Source organism: Cyprinus carpio, chromosome B3, assembly GCF_018340385.1.
Source record: "Cyprinus carpio isolate SPL01 chromosome B3, ASM1834038v1, whole genome shotgun sequence".
Lineage (NCBI taxonomy): Eukaryota > Metazoa > Chordata > Actinopteri > Cypriniformes > Cyprinidae > Cyprinus > Cyprinus carpio.
In genome coordinates, this window is record NC_056599.1 from 24,144,345 (window position 1) to 24,167,719 (window position 23,375).

General features: G+C 36.7%; 1 protein-coding gene across 1 annotated transcript; it reads right to left on the minus strand.

Moving 5' to 3' along the window:
- Positions 1-2,235: 2,235 nt before the first annotated feature.
- sstr3 (somatostatin receptor 3) lies at positions 2,236-20,238 on the minus strand. Its single transcript, XM_019078607.2, has 2 exons — positions 19,893-20,238; positions 2,236-6,843 (listed from the first exon to the last, which is right to left on the minus strand). Exon 2 carries the CDS (start codon positions 6,798-6,800, stop codon positions 5,367-5,369), a length of 1,434 nt encoding a protein of 477 aa, XP_018934152.1. The 5' UTR covers positions 6,801-6,843; positions 19,893-20,238; the 3' UTR covers positions 2,236-5,366.
- Between the last annotated feature and the right edge of the window lie 3,137 nt (positions 20,239-23,375).

The window sequence follows — 23,375 nt, forward strand, 5'->3', positions numbered from 1 at the left end:
CTCTGATTGGCCATTGCATTTTAGAAATCAACAAACGTCTGTGATTGGCTACATTGCTCACCTCTGCGAAAATGCATTGTAAAATCATTTGACGCTTTCCAAAGAAGAAGATACACTGGTTTGTTTACAAATCTATTTCGTTATGCTATTATTATGAAGAAAACAGAAGTTATGGGCACAACAGCAGGCAGTTGTATGAGTAAGACTATAAAACACGCTAAACTCAAGTCAGACCATCGCCCTCGATCCGAAGTGGGGGGGCACAGGGATGTCCGTGGGGGGGCCAGGCCTGCTGACACGTATTATTTAGTCATACACAAATGTTTTTAGATTGCTTGCTACAGCTCACTATGCTATCTATGGAGTCTTTAACTAAAGAGATATTGAATATGTAATAAAATTATACAAATCAAATAAAAATATTAAAGGGGTGGTTGATCAGTTTTTTTTTTTGATTGTGTTTATGGGGGAAGCAGTGTAACGTGTTCATGCTTTATACATTATTTTCACATATTTTACCTATATTCTACACCTGTTTCCATTCTTGTCAAAACGGTCTGTTGAGTTCCTGGTTCTATGAAGCCCCTCCCTCAGAAATACACAATGGGTTCTGATTGGTTAGCGGGCTCATTGTAATTGATTCGCTAACTGCCTAGTGTACATTGTCCGGAAACATCACGCACTTTTACCATTACAGGTAGTTGCGTGTTCCCGGGGGCGGGGTTTATGTAAACATTGGGGTTAGTGATGTCACAAACCCAGGAAGAAGCTCGATGTAGTCCCTACCAGCCGTTTTATCCGGAAACATCACGCACTTTTACCATTACAGGTAGTTGCGTGTTATTTTTTGGAGTCCTTAAACAATAACTTTGCAGATGTATGCTCAAACAGCAACAGTACACACTAACTAAAGTGTATATCCTAATCAACCAACCCTTTTAAATATTACATAACAGAAAAAAATATTTGAAGAGGCACATGTTAAGTGTGGGCCATTTGTGTCATGTTTTGATAGCATTACTGATCCTGCTGAGAGATGCAGCCAGATGTCAACCGTCAAGCTTGTATTTAAACCCATTCAGATCCACATAATATACTTCTGCACTTACAGTACAAGTGCTTGACCTCTAGCTCTGCCATTTTCCTGTTCACTCCTCCGCTTTCTGTCTTTTCGATCTTTCATGTCATAATACAGCTTCAGGAAGTTTGTATACACTTGGTTTCCAAGAATCCTGCACAATGCCCCCCCTCCCCACCCCTTTTCTTTTCATCTGTGATGCCTGTGTCCCAAACACCAGCGTAATGAACACTGTTACACAAAAGAGAAAATTAAAGAGAAGGGATTCAGGGAGTTTGTGAGTATTTAATTGAAAGAGAAATTACTAGACCTTTCCTGCTGGCTGATGAAGCAGCCCACATTCTCCATTTTAACAACGTCCTCGCTATAATTGGCCAATGAGTCACTCCGCTGAAAAATGCCTAGATAGATTAATTAGGAAAAATGTTATTAGGAACAATCTGACCAACCCTAATTGAGTATTGACAACAGAAATTATTTTAAAATACTGGCTTGTCTCCTTGGGACAGGGGCAACTGAATGTTTTTACAGATACTATAAGACTAGATGTGATTTTTTAGAGTTCATTTAGAGCACACTAATATCTTTAAATGGCTGTATCAAATAAGGAAGGCATCCAAATTGGGCTTCCAGCACTCATCTGATCATATCACTAAGACATGTACACTTAACACATTCATATAACAGCACATCAAGGACTTAATGTCAGCCTATAGTCACAGATTTGCTTGGGGTGCTGCAACACTTTTGCATATTTATTATTAGGTTTAAAAGAAAACAGCAAGACTTCGGCATGAGTGATTGAATGCCTTTGTAACCTTAAGCCTATGACGGGAACTACTATATCTCACTTTCCCCTCACATCATCATTTCAGCCTTTAGGTCTGAATTTTCTTCAAAATAGAACCTGGCTGGCATTGTTGTGCAATCACTGGCTTGCTCATGCTTAACCATAAAAAAAATATATAAAAAAATAAGTGCAAGGCTACACGATGTTCCACTCTGGTGCTCGGAAATATGCATTCTGTTATGTCAAGCCAAATTTAGTTGCAGGTCATTTTGAGAACAAGTTCCATGTAACTATGTCCATCTTCAATGGCTGCAGTGCTTTTTGTTAGAACATTTATTTGTAGTAAGCAAAGCCACTATGTCTTAATTATGATTAATTTAACAAATTCAGTCAAATGCAAACAACCAACATAGCCAGCAGCTATGATTAAAAAGGAAAAAAGAAAGAAAAAAAGAAAGCAAGCATAAAAAACACATTCACAGAGACAAAATATTTATTTATTTATAAATCTAGAATTTGGTAAATATCAGACTACACACACAGTGATTTTTCAAATGAAAGAACTTGTTTAATCTAACACAAAATGCACCCTTCAGCGTTAGCAGAACTTTTTAAAGAGAACATTTTAGATATATGAAAGTAAGTGAATGCAGACAAAATTGCTTTGCCAACCCATATTTTTGTGGTGGCAAGAGAGCAAATTTTTGGGGATCCACGTAAAATATTTCCTTATGCAGATTTTGCAACAGGCTCAAATTAGTCATACAAATTCAAAACATTTACTAGTAGAACTCTTGGTTTGACAGTGACTTCTGTGTGAGCCGTGCTTCTTATGTTGCTACACTACTGGCAATAGTCAACTGATAGGCTTTTTTGCCCACAAAATTTCAGGGCGATAGAATACAAAATTTGGTTGCCTCTGACATTAAACCATATGTGTTATTATTTTGGTAAACTGCTAGAAACATACTGACTTTAACAGCTGACCTAAAAGAGAAAACTCAGCTTAAAAGGAGACATTTAACTTAGACGAATGGTGCATTCAAGTCTTGTTGTAAAAATTGTATTTACAAGTTGAACATCAATACAAAACCATGATTATAATTTCCCAGGAGGACCTAAACTCACTATAATTCCAGCTATAGCACCTCTTGTGGCAATGGTGAGAATGCAGCCTTCGCTTGTGTGAGAAAATTAAACTTTTGTAGCAAGCTACATCTGCATTCAGGTACTTACATGGTTCAAACATTTACACAATTGAAAATAAATAACCTCTCACAATGTTTTATACAATTTAAGGAGCTGAAACTAACCAAAGATTATATACATTTGGTGTTAGAGAAAAAACCTTTCTTTGCACTTATATAAATGCTAAAGTACTGACCAAGGACACATGGGCAGCTATGTATTTTTATCCTTGAGCAAATGGCTTTGTTTGCACAAGAGGCCTATATAAGTCTGCGCCAAGAAATGAATAATATCACAGCATTCACAAGCAGCCTTCAGCACTATTTGCCTCTTTGTGGATCCATACCGTGTGTGGGTGGGCCCCGGTGGGTGTCAAGCGTCCAGTGAATCACAGAGATTCATTTAGATACGGAGAGCTGTCCAATCATAAGGTCACAGGATGGGCGCCTCTCTTCCCACAGCCACAAAGGGCAGCTTCTCTGAGCGGGTCAATAGTAAACACAGTGTGCAATAAATTTTATATAGCTATAGCACAACAATTAAAAATATCCCTAGTAAACGGCAGACTAACATTTTCGCACAGCTTTTTACACATTCTTTTTTAATATTTAAACAATCAGTTCTGAACGAAAGCTGTGAAATCCACAGAGTCATTATGGAAATGGTGGTAGCTCTCTCTTTCTCTCCATAATGTGTCTGCAATGGCTTTCATATATACGCCTCCAAACCAATCTGAGTGTGAGCTCGTGCGTAGGAGGAGGTGGCGTAGGGCGGTGGGGAGTGTAGTTGATACGTTAGTGCTTGCTATGATCTCAATAGTTAACGTTTATTTATAACACTCAGAAAAGGGTATCTGAATGTCACATAAGCATATTACGGCGCTGGGAAGAGACACTGTGGAATTTTAATGTATGTGTAGCTTATGTTGTCTGTCTGTGGAATTCGATTAAATGATATTATAATTGGAGGCACTTTAACCTCTTTAGCAAGTGTCGGATAAACCCAGTGGCTCAAAGACCATGCTCTTTAATTATGCTAAATACACTTATTTTCATTATTTATTCACCCTCATGTTGTTCCAAACCCACATGCTATTGTATATTTCATTAGAACACAAAAGGAGCTTTTTAGATGAATCATCACACGGCTCTTTTCTATGGAACGGAAGTAAATAATGACCTTTAAGTCCCAAAAATTCTAAATACACTAAAATAATTTCATGAAGTATTCTACAGTATATTGCATGCTCTATATTCCATGTCAAAGAAAAGTCCTACAGCTTTAGGTGAAGAGCATTTATCAATAAATAATGACTTTTTGAGATTAGTCATACAGGCTACTGTATGTTATGATGCGGTCATGATGTTTTTTTATCACTATAGTCACTATAGTTTTTATAGTTTATAGCTAAAACTGCTCCTTTTCTGTTTCTTAGAAAAAGAAATCCATACATTAATGGATTGATATAAGAGTGAATAAATAATGACAAGTCAATTTTAGGTAAACTATCCTTTTAAGTTCAATACCTGAGTGTATATGTTTGTTTTTGGGTGGTAATGGGATAGTTTTGATGGAATTTACCATTGGTTAAATCTGGGTGTTAGTCCCCCTGCACAAAATAATTCAAGAAGTAATACAAAACAGAAATTCTTTCGGACATTCATTCCAACAGTGGTATCACAAAACAATATAACAATGTGTATGTAGAGTTTGAAGACCTATTTGCAACAGATTTCAATTAGTGTACACTACTTTTACAAGTAAGGCAAAAAGCACATACAAATACATTTAGAGAAAACTACAAGATGATGTATAATTATTGACCTGTTTACATTTACAAAATCTCTTCCAAAATCTCTTCCAAATTGTATCACTTAGTAGTATGCTACAAGTCTCACTATGTGCACAGCTAAAATCGAGCAAAAGTGCATGTAAATGTATTTAGTGATCTAGTGCCCAGTCAGTCGTAGCCATAGATTTACTGCATTGATTAAATCTCCTAAACAAATTTAGAAAAAGGCACATAGATGCTTCACATATTGTGGTGCTGGTCCCATAGGTATTGATACCATGGAATGCTGCTGATGACCCTTGTTTTGATTTGCCAAGTCCTATAAATAAGGCAAAATTCATTGTGACTTTTCAAATTGTGTTGCCAGATTGTACACTTCCATACTACAAATTCTAATTATTAGGAGAAAATTTCATAGACATGAAGACGAGTTGTACTGTTACTACAAACTGAATAGAGCTCAGTGAGGCACGTACAATAATACTGTTTTTTTTTTCCAGCTGACACAAATCACACGTTTACAAGTAGCTGATCTCTAGTGAGTTGTTTTTTTCCACTGGTTCCTCTGGCAGTGTTTTCACATTCCCATTTTTAGCCCCGTTCAGGAGGGTTGCAGCAGTTCCAAAGCCTGGTCCTTTAGCATCCCCACCTGTGCCTCTCTTGTCTGGGGAACTTGTCTCAGAAACCCCTGTACCCGAGGGTCTCTCTAAGAAAAGCGCTCGGGTACTTTCAGGTTGTCTGCTTCCGTTTCCATTCTGAGTAATCCTGCAGATTTCCGTCATCTCCGTCACTTCCTCCCTGTACTCTTCTTCTTCCTCATCCTCTTCCTCTCTCACTGCTCTTCTAAGGCTTTCCCTGGGCATCAGCACTCTTCTTCGTTCCTCTTGATTCTGTTGCTCGGTGGGCTCGTGGTTCTCGACTCTTCGAGATGAGCGGCACAGAGCCTTTCGAAATCCCCTCTTGAAGTTGTCCGAAAGGAAGCAGTAAACGATAGGGTTAGCGCAGCTGTTAGCATAAGACAATACCACCACAAAAAGATGCAGACCTTGGGGCTCATCCCGCAGCGATTCCACCAGGTTTATGATGTTGAGGGCGTAAAATGGCATCCAGCAGAAAACGAACACAGCCACCACTATCACAACCATTCGCGTGACTTTTCGCTCTGACTTGCGCCGTTTGGTCGAAGTGGCATGAACCTTCTTTCCCGAGCTGCGGATTTTGATCACAATGAGGAGATAGCACATGCAGATGACTAGCAAGGGAAAGAAAAAGCCAACTGTGGAGGTGTAGATGATAAATGCTGCTCCCCAGATGTTGGCTGGCTCCGGCCAAATGATGTTGCAGATGCCTCCTTCCCGCTGCACGTTTGCAAAAATCACCACAGGCAAGACTACCAAAAACGAGACGGCCCAGATTGTTCCATTCACCGCCTTGGCCACTTGCGGTCGCCTCCATTTTGAGGACCGTATAGGATGAACCACGGCCAGGTAGCGATCGATGCTCATCACGGTGAGGCAGAAGATGCTGGTGAACTGGTTAATGCCATCAACGGTCATGACCAACCTGCATGTGAATGAGCCGAAGGGCCAGGAGTGCATGGCGTTCTGCACGGCGAGGAACGGAAGGCCCAGCATGAAGAGCTCATCAGCTATAGCCAGATTCAGGATGTAGATGTTGGTCACTGACTCTGTCTTGGAGTAGTGCAGGACGATGTGGATGACCAGTGAGTTTCCTCCCAGGCCGACAATGCAGACAATGATGTATATAAGAGGGATGAGGATTCCTGCCATGCTTGTTCCTGCTCGGTTCCCCGCATCTGTCCCATTAGTGCAGTTCAAAGCATTGAGGAAGCAAGAGTCATTGAGAATGCTCTCGTTAAGGAGGAAACCAGGAATGGAGCCGTTGCCCCATAAGTCCAGCACAGCAGAGGCGTCTACTGAGGTCAGCTCCATCTCAGTCTCTTGCCGTCACTGCCTTCAGCTGGGGGCCATTGTCCTGCACAGAGAACAACCACAAACTATCATTTCTCTCTCAATGCACTCTCACATTCAATAAATGCATAATCTACAGACAAAAGCAGCATTGTTAGGAAGTTTGTTTCACACTGTTTTTTGCAAATCTGAAACTAGCTTACCATGTGAAAACATACAATAGACTAGACCAGTGGTTTTCAACCTTTCTGAGTCCAACAGCCAAGACAATATTCAACAGCCCAGACATGACAAAGACACCTTTTTACAATTCATAAATTTATACATAAAACATGAAATCCATGTTTTGTCTTTTTAAACAAAATGTAGCCTAAATAATGATTATTACATGCAGGATTGCTGAATCAAGACTGAAAAAAAAACAGGACAAGACAGGATTAAATTCATTGTAAGCAGGGAACGTGTGTACCGCTCCGCAGGAGGGGAAAGGTGTTGAATGAAACTTGGAGTACTAGGAAAATTGGTCTACACAGACCTCTGTGCTGCATTGGACAAAAATGTGTGAAAGCGCAGTGCATGGCACATTCTCATCAGAATGAGAAATATGTTCAGTTGACATGGTGAAGGTCTTGTTTTGTGTTTTTAACATTTAAATAAAAGCAGGAATTTTAATAATACAATGTTATTATTTATTTTTAAAATGACTGTTTATATTATATTATTTATTATAGAGTCCTCCTTTGAAATGTACTTTCCAGAGGCACCCTGACTGAGAACCACTGAACTAAACACTGGTCAAATGACATAAAAAGATTGGAGGATTGCAGAGAACAGTTTGTCGTAAAAACACTCACATGGCTCACAGGGATTCGGATGGTGTTATTTTTGTCCCTTAGGCAATCAGGCATGCCAATTATCCTGTGTATGTGAGATGCTCAGTAGAGAAAAGTCTGCCTCAGCAGTACCTTGCTGAACCATTAGAATGGCAGCGTTTCAAAACATTAGCACTGCATATATTTGAACTATGGAAAAACAAATATGGACAATGACAATTAAATTGTTAAGCAGAGCATAATAGAACAGAAGAAAGGCTTGCCATACTGGGAATAGTAATTTAAAATACAAAATTAAAATAGAACGAAGGAATAAAGGGTGAGAGCTGTTATATGTTGTGTCAGATAAGAAACAATTGCAGTGATGGCAACAGCAATGAGACTGACTCCATAGGGATGCTTGTGTTTGGCTTGGTGCAGACAGACAGTACAAATACTGCACTTTCCCACATGTGGCTAATAATTGACATTTTATTAGCAACAGTGCACATTGGGATTTAGAATTGACTGAGCAGATGATTAAAAGCCCATTCATGGTGTGTGTGTGTGCACATGTTCTAAGGATATATACTGTCTTTGGTTATCTAAAAGAGATATTTCACTCAAAATAAAAAATTCTGTCATCATAAAAAAGGTTTGGAACAAAACAAGGGTGTGTAAATTACAGATTTTTTATGTTTGGCTGAATGAACTCTAATATATAATCTATATAATGGCATATTATATTAAATAATTATGTAGCGATATATAGTGGTGTTTGAGAGTGTAAGAATAGTTAGTCGTGGGAGAGAAGAGTAAATAGGATCAGGTGATCAGGTGTCTTACATTCCATATGTCTTTGTTGAAATGGAAAAGCTTTGTATGTAAGATATTCACACCTGCCTCTCTCCGTTTCTATTGAATTTCTTTTCTCTCTCCTTCCCAATTACATCCAGAAGCAAAGAATATGGAAGATAAATTGACTGTAGACCACTGTGGCACTCACACAGAGAGACAGGGGAAAACATGCAGAGAAGAACTGCCATCTTAATGCTCCATATAGGTTTAATGTAATCTAGGCTGAGATATGACCGTAAATTAATTACGTTAGATTACAGCTGTAGATAAAATGGGAGACACTGGATACCAGCAAACCTTTTGATTAAAGAACAACCTGTTTGTTGAAAGATCTTATGCCATTGACTTTTACTGTGCTTCTGCTATTGAACATAGAAGATAATGTTTTGGAACATTTCAGAATGAAGGCAGCCAATGATGTTACATGAATGAAAGCTAATTCATTATAAAAATATCTATAGAGTTGCAAAGTTTCGTTCCCTAAAAACAGATGAAAGTAGTATTCAGTGTCAGTGCAATGTTGAAATGGGTAAAAAAAAAAGAATGCAGAATAGAATAAAAGTGTGTGTCGAACAAAGAGGATAATAAGTGAAAAGAGATAAAAGCAAGAGAAGAAAAGCTATGACATTCATATGGCTGCACACTCGTAACCTTCATGATTAAATAGCTATCCAAACCATCAAAACATTTTTCTGGCTCCGGTTTTGCTTAAAAAACTTCTCAGATGATCAAATGATTGATTTCATTAAGACAAAGTGTGCAAGCAATGCTCTTTGCAGTATTTTAAAGTTAATTGGTTCTTTTAAAGTAACATGAAACAGACATGCGGAGAGGAAAAAATCTTTATATGTCTTTATAAGCTTTATAATGATTGCACCACAGGCTGATTTTGTAGAAACCATTACTAGTTAGTGCTAATAGTATATTTTAATGCTTTAAGCCCACCATTTACATGATCTCTATACTATATTATTGAAATGGAGTCTGACAGACTATTATGCCATAACTGTACTTCTCATTATATTTTAGTTTGTGTTTCTGGTGTAGAACCAAACTTTGTTTACCTTAATTTAATGCTGTATATTGAGCAGCAGCCAATGTTAAATCCATTTACTAAATACATATCTGAGGAAAAATGCATCGTTGGGCGGCACCACCTAGCATGCATGTGTGAATTAGAAGAAGGCAAACAATCGATTTGCGCTCGGTGTGAAAGCTCCATTCGTCGGCGATTCGCCTCGCTTTTTCACATCGCGCTTTGTGTGGAAAGGCCTTAACGGTGTATCTTCTATCCCCTAACCCTACTCCTCACACAAAACATTCCGCAATTTTAGATAAAAAAAAATGTACTGGTATTACCATCCTACCATAACATAGGGAATACCTTGCCACCCGTTGCTTAAAATATGGAATCGTCCCATATTTAAAGGTGAAATGATGTGTCCCATATCAAATCAATACAAAGGCCATTTTACAAAGGCCAACACATATTTGAATAAACAAATAAGTATTTTGCACTGTTTATAATACTAATAGCAATTACAATGCAATAAATTTCATAAGAAGTATTAGAGAAGCTCATTTGAGCATGATTGCATTTTGCCGTCTTTGTTTCCATTGTGACGGGGTCTCCAGAACGTGCACCATGTAAGCCCTTTCACACGAGTGCAGCACGCAGTAAACCTGCCCATTGAACACAAGGCTCTCCAGATGTAGGGCAGAATGGGAAAGTTATCAGTGGGTCTGTCCTGTAACTAATGATGAACACTCAGTTTGCAGAGCAGCAGTTCAGTTGTTCACGGTGGACTGTCTGACTGGACAGGTCACCCAAAAATGAAAATTCTGTCATAATTTGCCCAGGTTGTTCTAAGCCTGCATAAAGTTCTTTCTTCTGTTGAACACAAAAGAAGATAATTTGAAGAATGTGGGTAACCTAACAGTTTTGTTCTCTGCTCTTCACCAAAACATTTGCACAGTCAAGTTTTCTTTTCTTTTTCTGTCTAGAGCATTAACAGCAACATTGAAAACTCTGACCTCCGTGTTTAGCGCAACAGCTGACACGATTGCCACCTTGCAGTACAATCATGCTGTGTAGCAGCTTTGACACAATTATCAGGTTAACTGACTTGTACCGTGTGCAAAAGCTCACAACCTCCCAAGTGTCAGAACTCGCATGGGCTTTAGACTATGAAGTCATTTTAAAATTACTTTACATAAGCTAAATATATAATTCGATTTTTTTTTCTCTAAACTGAAGAAGATACTTTTTTTGAAAGGCTTTGGAAAATGGTGAGAGCAATGCATAATTCATCATTCAACACTGTGCACGTCTCCCTGTCCTTTTCTCCTTTCCTTCCATCTCATTGCCTTGTAGACAGAGGCCTGCTCTGCTCCAGGAGGTCAGCATTGTTTGAACGGATGCTCACTTTAATCTATCTTCTCTCTCCCACGGCCAGGGACCCATGGGAGCCATTCATCCATTCAGTGGTTCATCTAAATATATGGCAGCTCCTGGGACAAGATAAGAACAATGACGTTTGTATACTACAGCCAACAAAACCATCAATTAGCGGATGCCACAGTTTCATTTATTTTATTTGTTTTGAGAGATGCTTGACTCAATGCACTACGGCTGGACAATTAATATAATTAGCTAATTGCTAAAATTGTCAATTACAGCATTCCATTTACATTCATTCTCATCAATACAAAATGTTTACAGCATATTTTCTTGTAGCAGTAACCAATCACAGACATCTTTGTTGTATACAGATGAATGTGATTGCCAGTCAAAGGGCTTTTACATGAGTATTTAAGCCTATCAATAATGACAACTGGTCCTAATGAGTGGGTTTTAAGCAGTCTGCTCCATAGAAGCGTGTTAAATGTTTCCTTTTTATGAATTTAGAGACGAACATTATCAGAGAAGCACAGAAAATATTCTAGTTCCTTCACTGATAAGAGAAGGATAATACTTTATTGAACAAACTTAAAAATCATTTTAATGACTGTTAAAGCATTGATTCTGAGTGAAATAACTTCAGACAGTTTACTGCATCTGCTGTTTTAAGCAAAGGTGAAGAGAGATCATCTAATCACAGATTTCAAGGGTGCAGACAGCTCAGTTAATTGCAGATTTTTAGGCGGGCTGAGATGAAAGACAGGGGGTCTAGCAATACCACTGCATGTTACTTTAGAACTAAAGTGAAAAGCATTGGTAGTAATCTGATTTGATACATTGTACCGCTCTCTTGCAATGTAGATGATGTAACACCCAATCAAACTGCAAGTGTTCCTGAGACTGCAGAATGTGCTGCATGTGGTCTCAAATGGTAACATACAGCTTTACTACACTCTCATAAAAAACAAAAGCTGGGGTGGTACCCTTGCAAAAGGCACTAAAAAAGTGCATCTTTTAAAGGGGCACTGCCCCAGTAACAGCTTTAGTACCTTTTGTTCAGAGAGTGTATGGGATGGGATCATCAAAATGCCATTATATTACCTAAAATAAATATTAAATGAAAATTTTATTAATTGAAATTAACATTTGCAATTACAAGGGGGAAAATATTTGTCATAATCATGCAGCTTCCATGATCTGAATGATCTTTATTATCCTGACTGATTTCAAATGGACGCTCTTTATATGCTCTAATTGTATGTGATAACAGCATGCTTCTCATTGCGAGGAAATCCAATCCCTGGTTTTTCATGACTTTTTTTTTGCCACCTGATCCCGTGGGGGGTAGCATAAGTGATGTCAGTGATGTGCTACCCTCTCTGATGTCAGTTCTTTAACACATAGTTTTGCCAGTATTTACACTGAAAGATTATACTTCTTAGAGGTCATTATTCTGTAGTTGCTTTGTTTTTTCTTTTTTACTAAGTAGGATGTCTGCTACATAAATTCACCATGAACAATATGACTTTGTATTTTGTATCAATCATTGTCTAATGAAAAATGTTTTGGGGGGATAAATAAAAAAAAAATAAAAAAAAATAAAAAAAATCTATAAGTGGCATTTGAAAAAATAGAAACATAAATAATTTATTACAGTGTGAATCAGAAGGTGAAAACAATCATTTCTGTTGAGAACTTTTCTCTTGCCATAATCACTTCTATGATTAGAGATGCTCTAAGCAACTTAACGCAGGTATGCAAGACACAAAATTACAGTCAACACAACTTAGCAAAAGAAAAATGCTGTAGAATTACCTAACCTCTGTATCACAAATAATCATTTTTATAGTTCATTGCACTCCCATTTGTGAGAATTTGATTGCATTACCCAAATAAATGGAGATGAATTCACCTATAGACATGGAACAACAGATATGACTAATTTAAGTGGGTCCAAATTGATCTCAACTGAATTAGCAGGAATTTATCATCTGAAAAGCAGAACTAATGTTTTACAGCCATAACAACCGTGACCTAATCAACTGCAAAAACAAATTAACTACATGGAGATATTTAATCGTCCTTTTTTTTGTGAGGTTGGTTTTCTATCTTTCCCTACAAGAGTATGTACTTTATCATTTTGTTAAGGACATACAGTACATACATTTGCACATCTGCAGTGAATATAACTGTCTGATTATGTAAAATGTCAGATATGACATGGAGATTATGATAATCTTGTAATATACTTTAAGTAGAGACTCACTTTTTCATCATATAAATAACTTAATGTGGCCTTTCCATGTCTGTGAAGTTCACCACACCATAGGGTGTCCCATTTGTCATGTTATGAATCATTTGTGAGCTCACGAGACCCCCCAGCCCCTTGTGGCCACTCTATGTCCTCAGAGTGTGCTCTTTTGCTGACCCTGCAGTGTTATGCACGCCACAGCAGACTACAAACCCACAGTCTCTCTGCCATTAGCTCACCAAAGTGTCAGAAAACGACTGCAATGGGTGTTTTCAGGATGGGGCTAATATGGTTTTCTTCGTGTAAAGAAGTGACTGTCAAAAAGGAGGAAGCTTTGAAGAAAAAAAGCAAACTTTGACATGGAAACATGCTGGATCAATGTAAAAATGATCAGTTTACGTTAATGTTTCCTACTTATTAATAGATGCACAATGTGATGTAATTACAATATTTACAAATATTTGCATTTTTCCAAGAAGCAAAAGCCCTGCTTGCTTTTAATAAATTAATTAATAAAGAACATTTCAGTTCCCGAACAGATGCACATGCATTATACAGACAGTGAGAGACTAACACATAATCTTGCGTTGTAGGATACAAATGAGCTTTGAAAAGCTTGAAATCAGTTTGAAAATCACTTATTTTTGGTGTCATTGTGTCACATTAATCATAAATATTAGCATTGCACTGACCAACACTGAAATATGTTTTTCTATAGAGTTGTAATTTTATTTAAACATTATTTTAAATATGGTTGGAGCCTTTGTGTTATGTATGCAACACCAAATGAAAAAAGAAATAATGACTAAAATGTTAATTTAATGCTTAATTTAATTGTTCATTTAAAATTGTTGATTTAAAAATCCCTCTGACTTCAGTGTTGTCTTCTAGAGATTAAAATGAATTTAATGGGAACAACAAAAAAAGAATAATAATTCATTACATGAAAGGAATGGTAAAGGGAAACGGGCCCAGTTACAGACGGGCGATCTCTCTTCTCTGAAAAACAAAACTGCTGAGAAACGTCTGATGAATATTACTCAAGCTCGCCTATGAATATTTTATAAACATCTGCTATGTGGTGTCACCTTTGCGTCCCTATGCAATGCATTCTGTTTTAAATATTCTTCTCCATGTCCATAGTGTCCCCATCAGCTAATCAGATCATTGACCCTTGCTGCTCATATCAGCAGTAAATCTGCTCTCTGGTGAGGTTTGCCAGATTCAATCACATTTAGTTGTACACATCCATCTCATACATATCACATGAAACATCCTAAGATGTTTGATCCCCAAAACTGCAATTATACACCCATGATTAAGATGATGATTTTACTTCAAAATGCATGCCGTTTCTTTCTCTCTGTCAAGGTTAATGCATTGGTCATTAGTATTTTCATTCAGTCTCGTTTGCATTACTTAATAAAATATTTGCTCACTTGAAAGAAACCGTTCTCATGTCATTCAGACTGCTGATGACATGATCTGTTAAAATAATCAGTGTCACTGGGTACTGGCATTGTTGTACTTTCACTGACAGACGCAAGTAAATCTACAATGTGTGTGTCACTGCCACAAACATGAATACATTCATATTAAAGCAGATCACATAATGCTTGTTGAAGGTTTGCCATGCATTTACAACTAAAGTCCATGTTTGTGCTGATGAGCAACAAGGACCTTCCATCTGGGAGCTATCCCATCATCCTTTGTAACTCTAACCACACAGAAGGCCATGAATTGCTCCTAAATTCATGATCCAGAATCTCCTTAAAGTATATATACTGCTTCCATATATATATATATATATTTCGTTTTCAGCACGAACCATATATGGTTTATATATATATATATATATATATATTATATATATACTCTATATATATATATATACACACACACACACGCGCGCATATATATATAGTTGGTGTATGTAGCAGTTTGTTTGTGCTCAAAGAATCTTGTTTTTGTACTTGAATGTTCTGAGTTCAAAATTGGTTGGTTTTTGTGAAGCACTGTTATAATTATTTGTTGAAATTACTACCCCAAAGCTGTGGTAACTGATTGTACCAGTCCTGAGAGAGATTGTGTCACTCCCCGCAGGCTGGTTCAGAATCAGCGCCTGTGAAATGGGTTAGGTCTTATGGGCCACATATTCGCTGTTCATGCCTGTCAGACTGTTTCTAAACTGAGGGGCCTCTGATCTCTCAAAGACTTGCAATCTCCACTCAGAGCTTAGTAGCAACCAACAAACAACACACTTATCACCCCTGAAATGCTGCAGACTTAAAACACTAAAGACTGCAGAAGTCACACAGCAGGAGACCTTCTCAAACAAAAATCCCTCCATATCACCAGATCAAATTCACATGCTTACTTTGCCACCGTAAGCTGATCTGCTTAGTTCCTCCCTTGATAACATCAAATATCTCGGACTTGTCTGAAACAATCCCAGTCTACATTCAAGCTTTGCCTTGAAGACATAGAGAGACATTCAATCACCTGGGCACAGTTTCACTCTTTCAACGTCAATAGCTGACAGCCTTGCTGTTATTTCTACCTCTCGGAGAATAAGCAAGTATTTAAATAGCAAGCCTGCTTTTTATCAGCCTCTCATGATTCAAAAGGAATGATGAACTTTGCCTTCTGTCAGAAAATAGGAGATTGAGGTTACATATGAGTGAGCTAGAGAAGGAAAAAGAGACAGAAGGACAGACAAAAAGAAAGAGAAATTCATTATATATGACAGCAGCTATTTGATCTATGCATCTCTACTGCATTGATCTGAATGTTCATCATATGATATATATATATGATTCATCAAATTTAATATATGATTCAGTAATATTAATAGATAAATAGATAGATGGATAGATAGTGTTAAATATAACTAGATATAAATATAATTTAAATATAACTGATTGACAGATCTGGGTAGTAACTGATTACATGTAATTTGGTAGTAGGCCTACTTGTAATTATATTGGATTACATTTTAAAGTACTTGTAATCATACAGTTACTTTTTTATCGATTACATATGAGTCACATAATTTAATAATTCCTCCTAATTCCTCTTTTTAACCTTTTAAATGTTTTTTTTCTAAAATAACCTACACATGACATGCAGGTAAACAAATTTTTTTAGTAAGTGTTTTATTTTGATTGATGTCATTTTAAAATTCTTTTAATTTTTACATATTTCTGATAGAAATAATTAGCTTTTTATTAAACCCACAACCCCCCTGCCGTTTGTTCCTTCATGAGTTTGGGAAACTTTGACATAATGTAATGTTTAATGCATTTCATGTTGTTAATAATGAATGGAATATATTTCCTTTCTCTTTGTACATCTGTATCAGTATTATCAGGGGTGCACATACGTTTTTCAGCCTGGTTCTCATATGAGAACCTGGAGATTTGGTTTGGTCCTCACACAGCGTCACATGGTGTGACCCATCAAATATAACTATAAAAAATTAATAATAGTGATAATATTCAAGTTTCAAGTTTTAAATTTATTCCAGGAATACATGGCCTCTAGGCCCAGAGTTCCACAAATCATAATGACATGGCAGATAGTCTTTTCTTCATTCCATGATATATATACACTGCCAATCTCCATGCATACCCAGAATCACAAACACTTGACACATCAATACAAACATTACCAACAAGAACAAAGTCACCTAAGTATTTCTTCCTCATATAAAGAGCAATCATATAAAAAATGCTTCTCATCTTCTATCACAGAAATATTTGATGTTAACTTTCAATAACTACAGATTCTCTCTGCTATTGGTGTATTACTCAGTCTGCCTGTTTCTATAGCAAGATGATGACTTGAACATCTAAAAAGGAACAATGATCGTACCAGTTGCATGTTATACATGGACGCAATGTAGCTCCCTTGTATCAACGAAGACTTGCATCATGAATATTTAACTTATTATTTTCCAGTGATATTATTGCACTTTTTTTTTTTTATAAAATAATAAAGTGTGATAATACTATTTTATTTTAAAATAAAAAGGGAGTTTTAAATACAAATACAATTATTTTATTACTTAAAAATAAAATGCTATTATTATTATTTTAATTTGAACCTTAATTATTATTTTAATTTGAATTATTTAAATTTTTCATTTTCAAACTTAAACCCAGCAAGCTTTTATTTTGGCGGGTTGCCGCCAAGTAAGTATATAAGCTTCCGTGTTTAACGCAGTATTGTAGAGCGTCACAGTGTTGCACTGTGCTTTGAAAACGTTAGCGGGTAGCCTAGATTTACATTTACATTTAGTCATTTAGCTAAAGATCATAAAGATTTATGCTTTCAGTTTGAATAGAGATCTTATACAATACAGTTTGTCGATCTAAAATGGTAATTCTGCATTAACAGCTGTCAACCATGTCAGTACGCTAACACGCGCTCTGAACTAATTTACACAGCGCATATCTTATTTTGGTCACGCATGCGGACCCCTTATGTGCACCCCTGAATATTATCATATTTACATCAACGTGATACACAAGTTAGGTCAAAAGTAATCTAAAAATAATACAACAGTAGTCTGATTATATTACCTAAAATGTGTAATGTAACGGATTACGTTATTAATAACTACAATTGTTAAATGTAATTTGGAATCAGTAATGGATTACAATTTGTAAGTAATCTACTCAGCTCTATTGATTGAACTAAATCAACATGTTAAATTGAAAGCACAACACTTCACATTTTGGAAGCAACTTCTTAAAAAAAAAATCTCTGCCAGCAGGAAAAACGAGTGGTAGATGTTTAGTGAGTTGTCCTAACTTTCTATATGATAGACGGTGAAGTGTGTGCTGCATGTGGGTGGAACAGTTGGAGCAGTGTTGGGATGGAGAGAGGCATGTGATGAGACAATGCAGCCCCACTGTTATCGCACAGTTACACTCGCACTGAGAAAAGTCGAAAGGCTACTGACAGAGGCGCTGACATGTTCTGTGGGTAAAAATAAAACATAATAAGCTAACACACTTGATGCACCCAGGCATGTTTGTGGGAGTCTTGCAAATACAGCAGGTGTGAAGTGTCAGATCACAATATGAATTACATCGCATGATCAGACCACATGCAACATACAACAGTGCAAGAATGTGAAAATGTCCTGGTATTAATACGAAATATTATGCTCCACAGGCTTGCGTTATGAACAGGTATATTTGGGTTTGATTTGAAAATTCAGGACTGTCAGTAAAGGGGGAACAGGACTAGCGAGGAGCTGTTAATTAGACAGGGGAGGGGGGCACATATTTATCACTCCTGCCCTCCCACTCTCATTCTGTCTCTCTCTACCCCTTTATTCCTTTTACAATCAGTCTCTCTCTGTTTAATTCATGGCAGAAGACAGACTATGGATAAATACCTGCCAGAACTTTTATCCATAACAAACTACTCAACATAGAAAGACTATACAAATTACATTCATTTAAGCAGCAACAAATAATTGCAATGCTAAGGGTTGGAATTATCGGTCTGTGAAAGATACTGGACCAGATGTTGTCAAATGGCTCTATAGCAGAACCAGTTCACCAGTTACACTATGTAGGCTGTCAAAACTGACACATCTTGCCTGAGAGTTGAACAGGCCGGGTCTTCTGGCTCACTATGCCTGCCTTCTTGGCAGGCTTCTTCTTCTCTGTGGACAGCACTGGCTTTTCTCACAGTCATGAGTTCAATTTTCCTCCAAAAGCAAGGTGCGATCTCTGCTCACACTCAGTGGGTTTTTGAGTTAGAGCTTCTGTTACTGTATTAGTATTAGTTTTGCAGTTCAACTCAAGTCTATATCCTCAGGATTGGTGGAACCAAATTTGAGAAATGCTATTTATTTTTATACAGCATGAAGTTAGGAAAGTAAATAAAATTATATATTTAGATTTTTTAAAAATCAAATAGCAGATACAAGTTTATCAGTAACTATAAGTCAAATGTTGGTCCGAAACCAGCTAAAGCTGAATGACAGCTTAATTTATGCAAATTTTGCATGGCTGTTACCTTATTTTTCTTTTTTTTTTTTTTTTCAAAGTTGTATTTATTTATTTATTTATTATTATTATTATTATATTCTAATGATAATGTTTATTTGATGCTTTTACATTAAATGGTCTATAGTCTATATAATAGCCTATAAAATAGTCTATCTATCTATCTATCTATCTATCTATATATATACAGTATATATATATATATAATTATATATATATATATATATATATATATATATATATATATATATATATATATATATATCCAATGCATAAATCTGGATATGCAAAACTGGATTGAGAATTACCAAATTGTCAACACCATTTAGGAGCAATGATAACCAGTAAGTATATTTACATAGTCTATTATAACCTACAAGACGGCTGCTACAATATGGATTGAAGACTTTACTAGGATGTTACCAAGTAACAATTACGCTCTAATAACACTTAGTAATTAGTGTTAATTGCACCTGCGCTTCACCTGTCTTGCTGATATCCCCTTACATGAAAAGCAACGATGTTTACTGCAGTAACAAATGAGCTCTGAAATAGAGCCTGGAATCTGTCATCACACACAACTCTTAGCTATCTACATGAGCCTTGTCCTAAAATTTATTAAATTAGACATTATTTCGAACAGTTTAAACAAAATTAATATCCATAACTCTTTATACACTGACCGAAGACTATTAATAAACTACAAGGTTAACAATCTGCTGCAGACAGAGACACCCAAAAATTACACTTTGCAAAGTTTCCTACCTTAGACCAATATTTGTCGGACAACTTGCTCTTCACAACTGGGGATATGACAAACTGGAGACTGTCCGTGGTGATACTTGTAACTTAATTCAGAGGTTAAAGCGTTTTTCCTGGACGAGCCGTTGCTCGCGCTCTCCGAAGATGCTGCAGGAACAGCGCGTGGTGCTTTGGCTCAGCGAGCGCGAGAGAAACTCTCATATCTGAGGAGTCGTGAAGATTACATTACTCAATGCTCCATCACTCCCCAGTAACCAGGTAACGGCTCTTCCGCAAGCACACGCCAAGGGAAGGTAGGCGTGATATAAATCACTCCTGCACCGTCAGCCTGTGTGCGCGCACGCGTGTGTTTTAGAGGTTTGTTGTTGATTATAATCAGTAAGTGCAGGGCGTGTTCTTTATGGCACAAGACTACTGGGCAGATCATTACTGATTGTTAATGATCCCAAATGAGAAGCGTCAGATTTTTCATTTTTTCATCAAATTATTATACAGCTGGTATTTTGTTTGACAGACCAAGGTGAATCTCTTAAGTAAACTTTGTTACAGCTTTTGAATGTGAAATTCTGACATGCACAAGATTTCCAGTGTTTTGAATCTAACGATTATTACATGCATACATTCCAATATTAACCAGAATTGTCATAATTTGAACATGCAAGCATCATATAAACGCATTAAACAGATTGCTATAACCAGATAAAGGGAAAAAAGCCATATTTGTGTCAAATTGTTGAAATTGAAAACAATATGTGCAATATAGCCTTATTTGAACAACAATTTCACTTGTGCATTTCTAAACAAACTTAATTTCGAGTGATATTAGTTTAGATTACATTTACTTAAGTATTTACTTATTTATACATTTACTTATTTTTACTGGATTACAATATTGACGGATCATAAAAGGTGCTTCAGATGCACATTTTGGACAGTTACACATCTGACCTGACTTCTGATATATGTCTGTTCTATAAGTATTGGCACAAAATGTTCTCACTTTTTTCTACTTGTCTAAAAGGTTTAAAGGTATTTTCAGTTAAAAAATAAGAATATACTAAATTATACTTGCATAATATGATCACTTTAAAATAACCATATAAAATCCCGTATAACTTTGAATTTCTTCTTGAATACACCAAGTGTATTGCAGCGGTAATGTCTGATAAAGATCCTAAATTAGCTATATGGGATCAAAAAGGTCAAAAAATATGAATCCATGGTAGATCAGCTGTCAGCTGCATGAGTATAAGAGAGCCATCAGACAGTAAATAGAATGAATGATCCGCTTAAAGATAAAAGGATTTTCACTGAAGAGTCATACCATATAATGCATGCACAAGAAAACACTCTCACTGAGTGCATGGATGGTTGGAGACTTTAAAAGCACGTTACCAGGTGAGAACGGAAAGGTTGCCAGAGTTAACAGCTCTTCAAACAATTATATCAATTTCACCTTCAGAAATTTGTCTTCATTACAAGTACTAATGGTGAGGTTATGTTTTAAAATCTCAAAAAAAAAAAAAAAAAAAAAAAAATATTGCTCAATTAAGTGCTGTGCTGAAAATGTTTTACCTTATTTTGTGTTACCAGTCAAAAAGTAAATTGTAAATCTCTCATTATGCTATATTATGACCAAATCTCGGATCCAATCTTTTTGTCAACATGTTTTAATTATAGCACAGGTCTTGTATTTTTTATTTTTTTATTTTTTAACTGATTGTTTATAAGCTCTATTGATCTGAACTTGTGGACCTCTGTTTTTGAGTGAGAGAAAAAAAAAATTGTGGATAATTTGTGGATCATTTTGGCAGTAGTCACTCATAAACTGAGTATAAGCTCAGTAAGCTTATAAGATCAATGGAGCCTATGATCAGTCAGTCTTAAATAACAGCTTGAGAAATTTATTAGCAATTTATGTGTATGCTGGTCCTTTTCATACTATTCCAGGTCAAAATGGCCAGAACACAGTATGAGGTTTAAAGATTTAGATGTGTTGTTTAGAAACTCTTTTCCTTCATAAGTGAGCTAAAAGTTGTCCGAATCTGATGTTGTGCCGTCAAGATTATGTCACAGGATGCAGGAAATCAATAGCTCATTACTTGCACTTGACTTAGGGATCCCTGCCTTGTTTATTCGCCGTATCTATTGCATTTCAAAACTGTTGATGCCTTAACAGCAAATCCCAGAGGTGTTCTCTGAAAATCCATCAAACCCTGGGCCACCATAAACAACCGCTCAGACCTTAAACCAACCATGCCAATTTAACCATGCCCTCTCTGCCATAAAAAATTAGCTCCATTAGTGGCTTGTCCAAGTGCTAGTTCAGAGGTAGACTGACCGTCTTGTGTATCTGACCGGCCGGGTTTGTGGGTCCACTCCCACAATGTGCTAAAGGTCATTTCTAGGGTGCACTGGCTGCTTCTGTTCCTGCATCATTAAGCCAGCATGAGGCTTGTAAATGTCAACAAGTATAACCCCCAAGCGCTCTGCTATGCTTCAGAGCATCATCATTTGTGTCAAACCTCTTCTACTGTCTTCACTAAGTGGGTCTGCTGTCCTGCAAACACTGAAGATTGACTGATTTCCAGCTGAACCAGGACTGACTATTAATTTGTGTAACTGGTTGGGTATTAAATTGATTGACAGGTCAAGCCGATCAAAAAACAGAAATCCTCTTTAGGTAACTGCTTGTTAGTGTAACATATGCCTCTGTTATATCAGCTCTGTCAGCCTGCCTTCAGGCAATGTGATGATTTCTGATATATTCCAGCAGATACGTCTGTTGAATGCCTCCTGTCTTTGTCAGTTCACACACTTAATGGCCAGACTAGCATTTCCCACAAATGATTGTCATTATGGTCACAGTCTAAACCGCCCACAGCAACAGTCTGATGTATACTGTGCACAAAACTGGAAAGTACTTATTGCTTTTGGACAGAAATAATCACTTTCAGCTATTTTTTAATGGTGTTATAGAGGCTGCAAGGCAGCGATTGAATTATTCTAGCTACACACGACTGTTGGGGTCATGCCTCCATTGAGACATTCCTTGTGGTTTCAGCATTGATAATTTATTAACCCTGATTTTGATTTATTACTTCTTGCTCAGAATTCAGAATAAGGCTTTAGAAACAAGTATGCCCAAAAATGTGATAAGATAAAGCCATGATCTCACATGAAACATAAATTTACTTTCATGTTATGAATGTCTTTGGTGGCAGACAATTTCTTTTTTTCACACTCACAGAGAAAAGGAAGTGGTCATGAAACTGATTTCAAGGAGGATTTTTTTTTTCTTCACTTGTTTAGGTTTGGTCAGCCCATATAACATAATTCACTGAGAAACAGAGTCTGAGAAAATGCAGTTCAAAGAACTTCCAAATTATTGAGTATGTTTCAACTAGAGTTGCAAAAACGTGCATCATTAATATTTTATGTGAAATGTATTTTATATAAAATTTATAGGAAATGAAAGCACAGAAC

Excerpts from the sequence above, each read along its gene's own strand:
- sstr3 (XM_019078607.2), bottom strand. The coding sequence starts at position 6,800 with ATGGAGCTGACCTCAGTAGACGCCTCTGCTGTGCTGGACTTATGGGGC.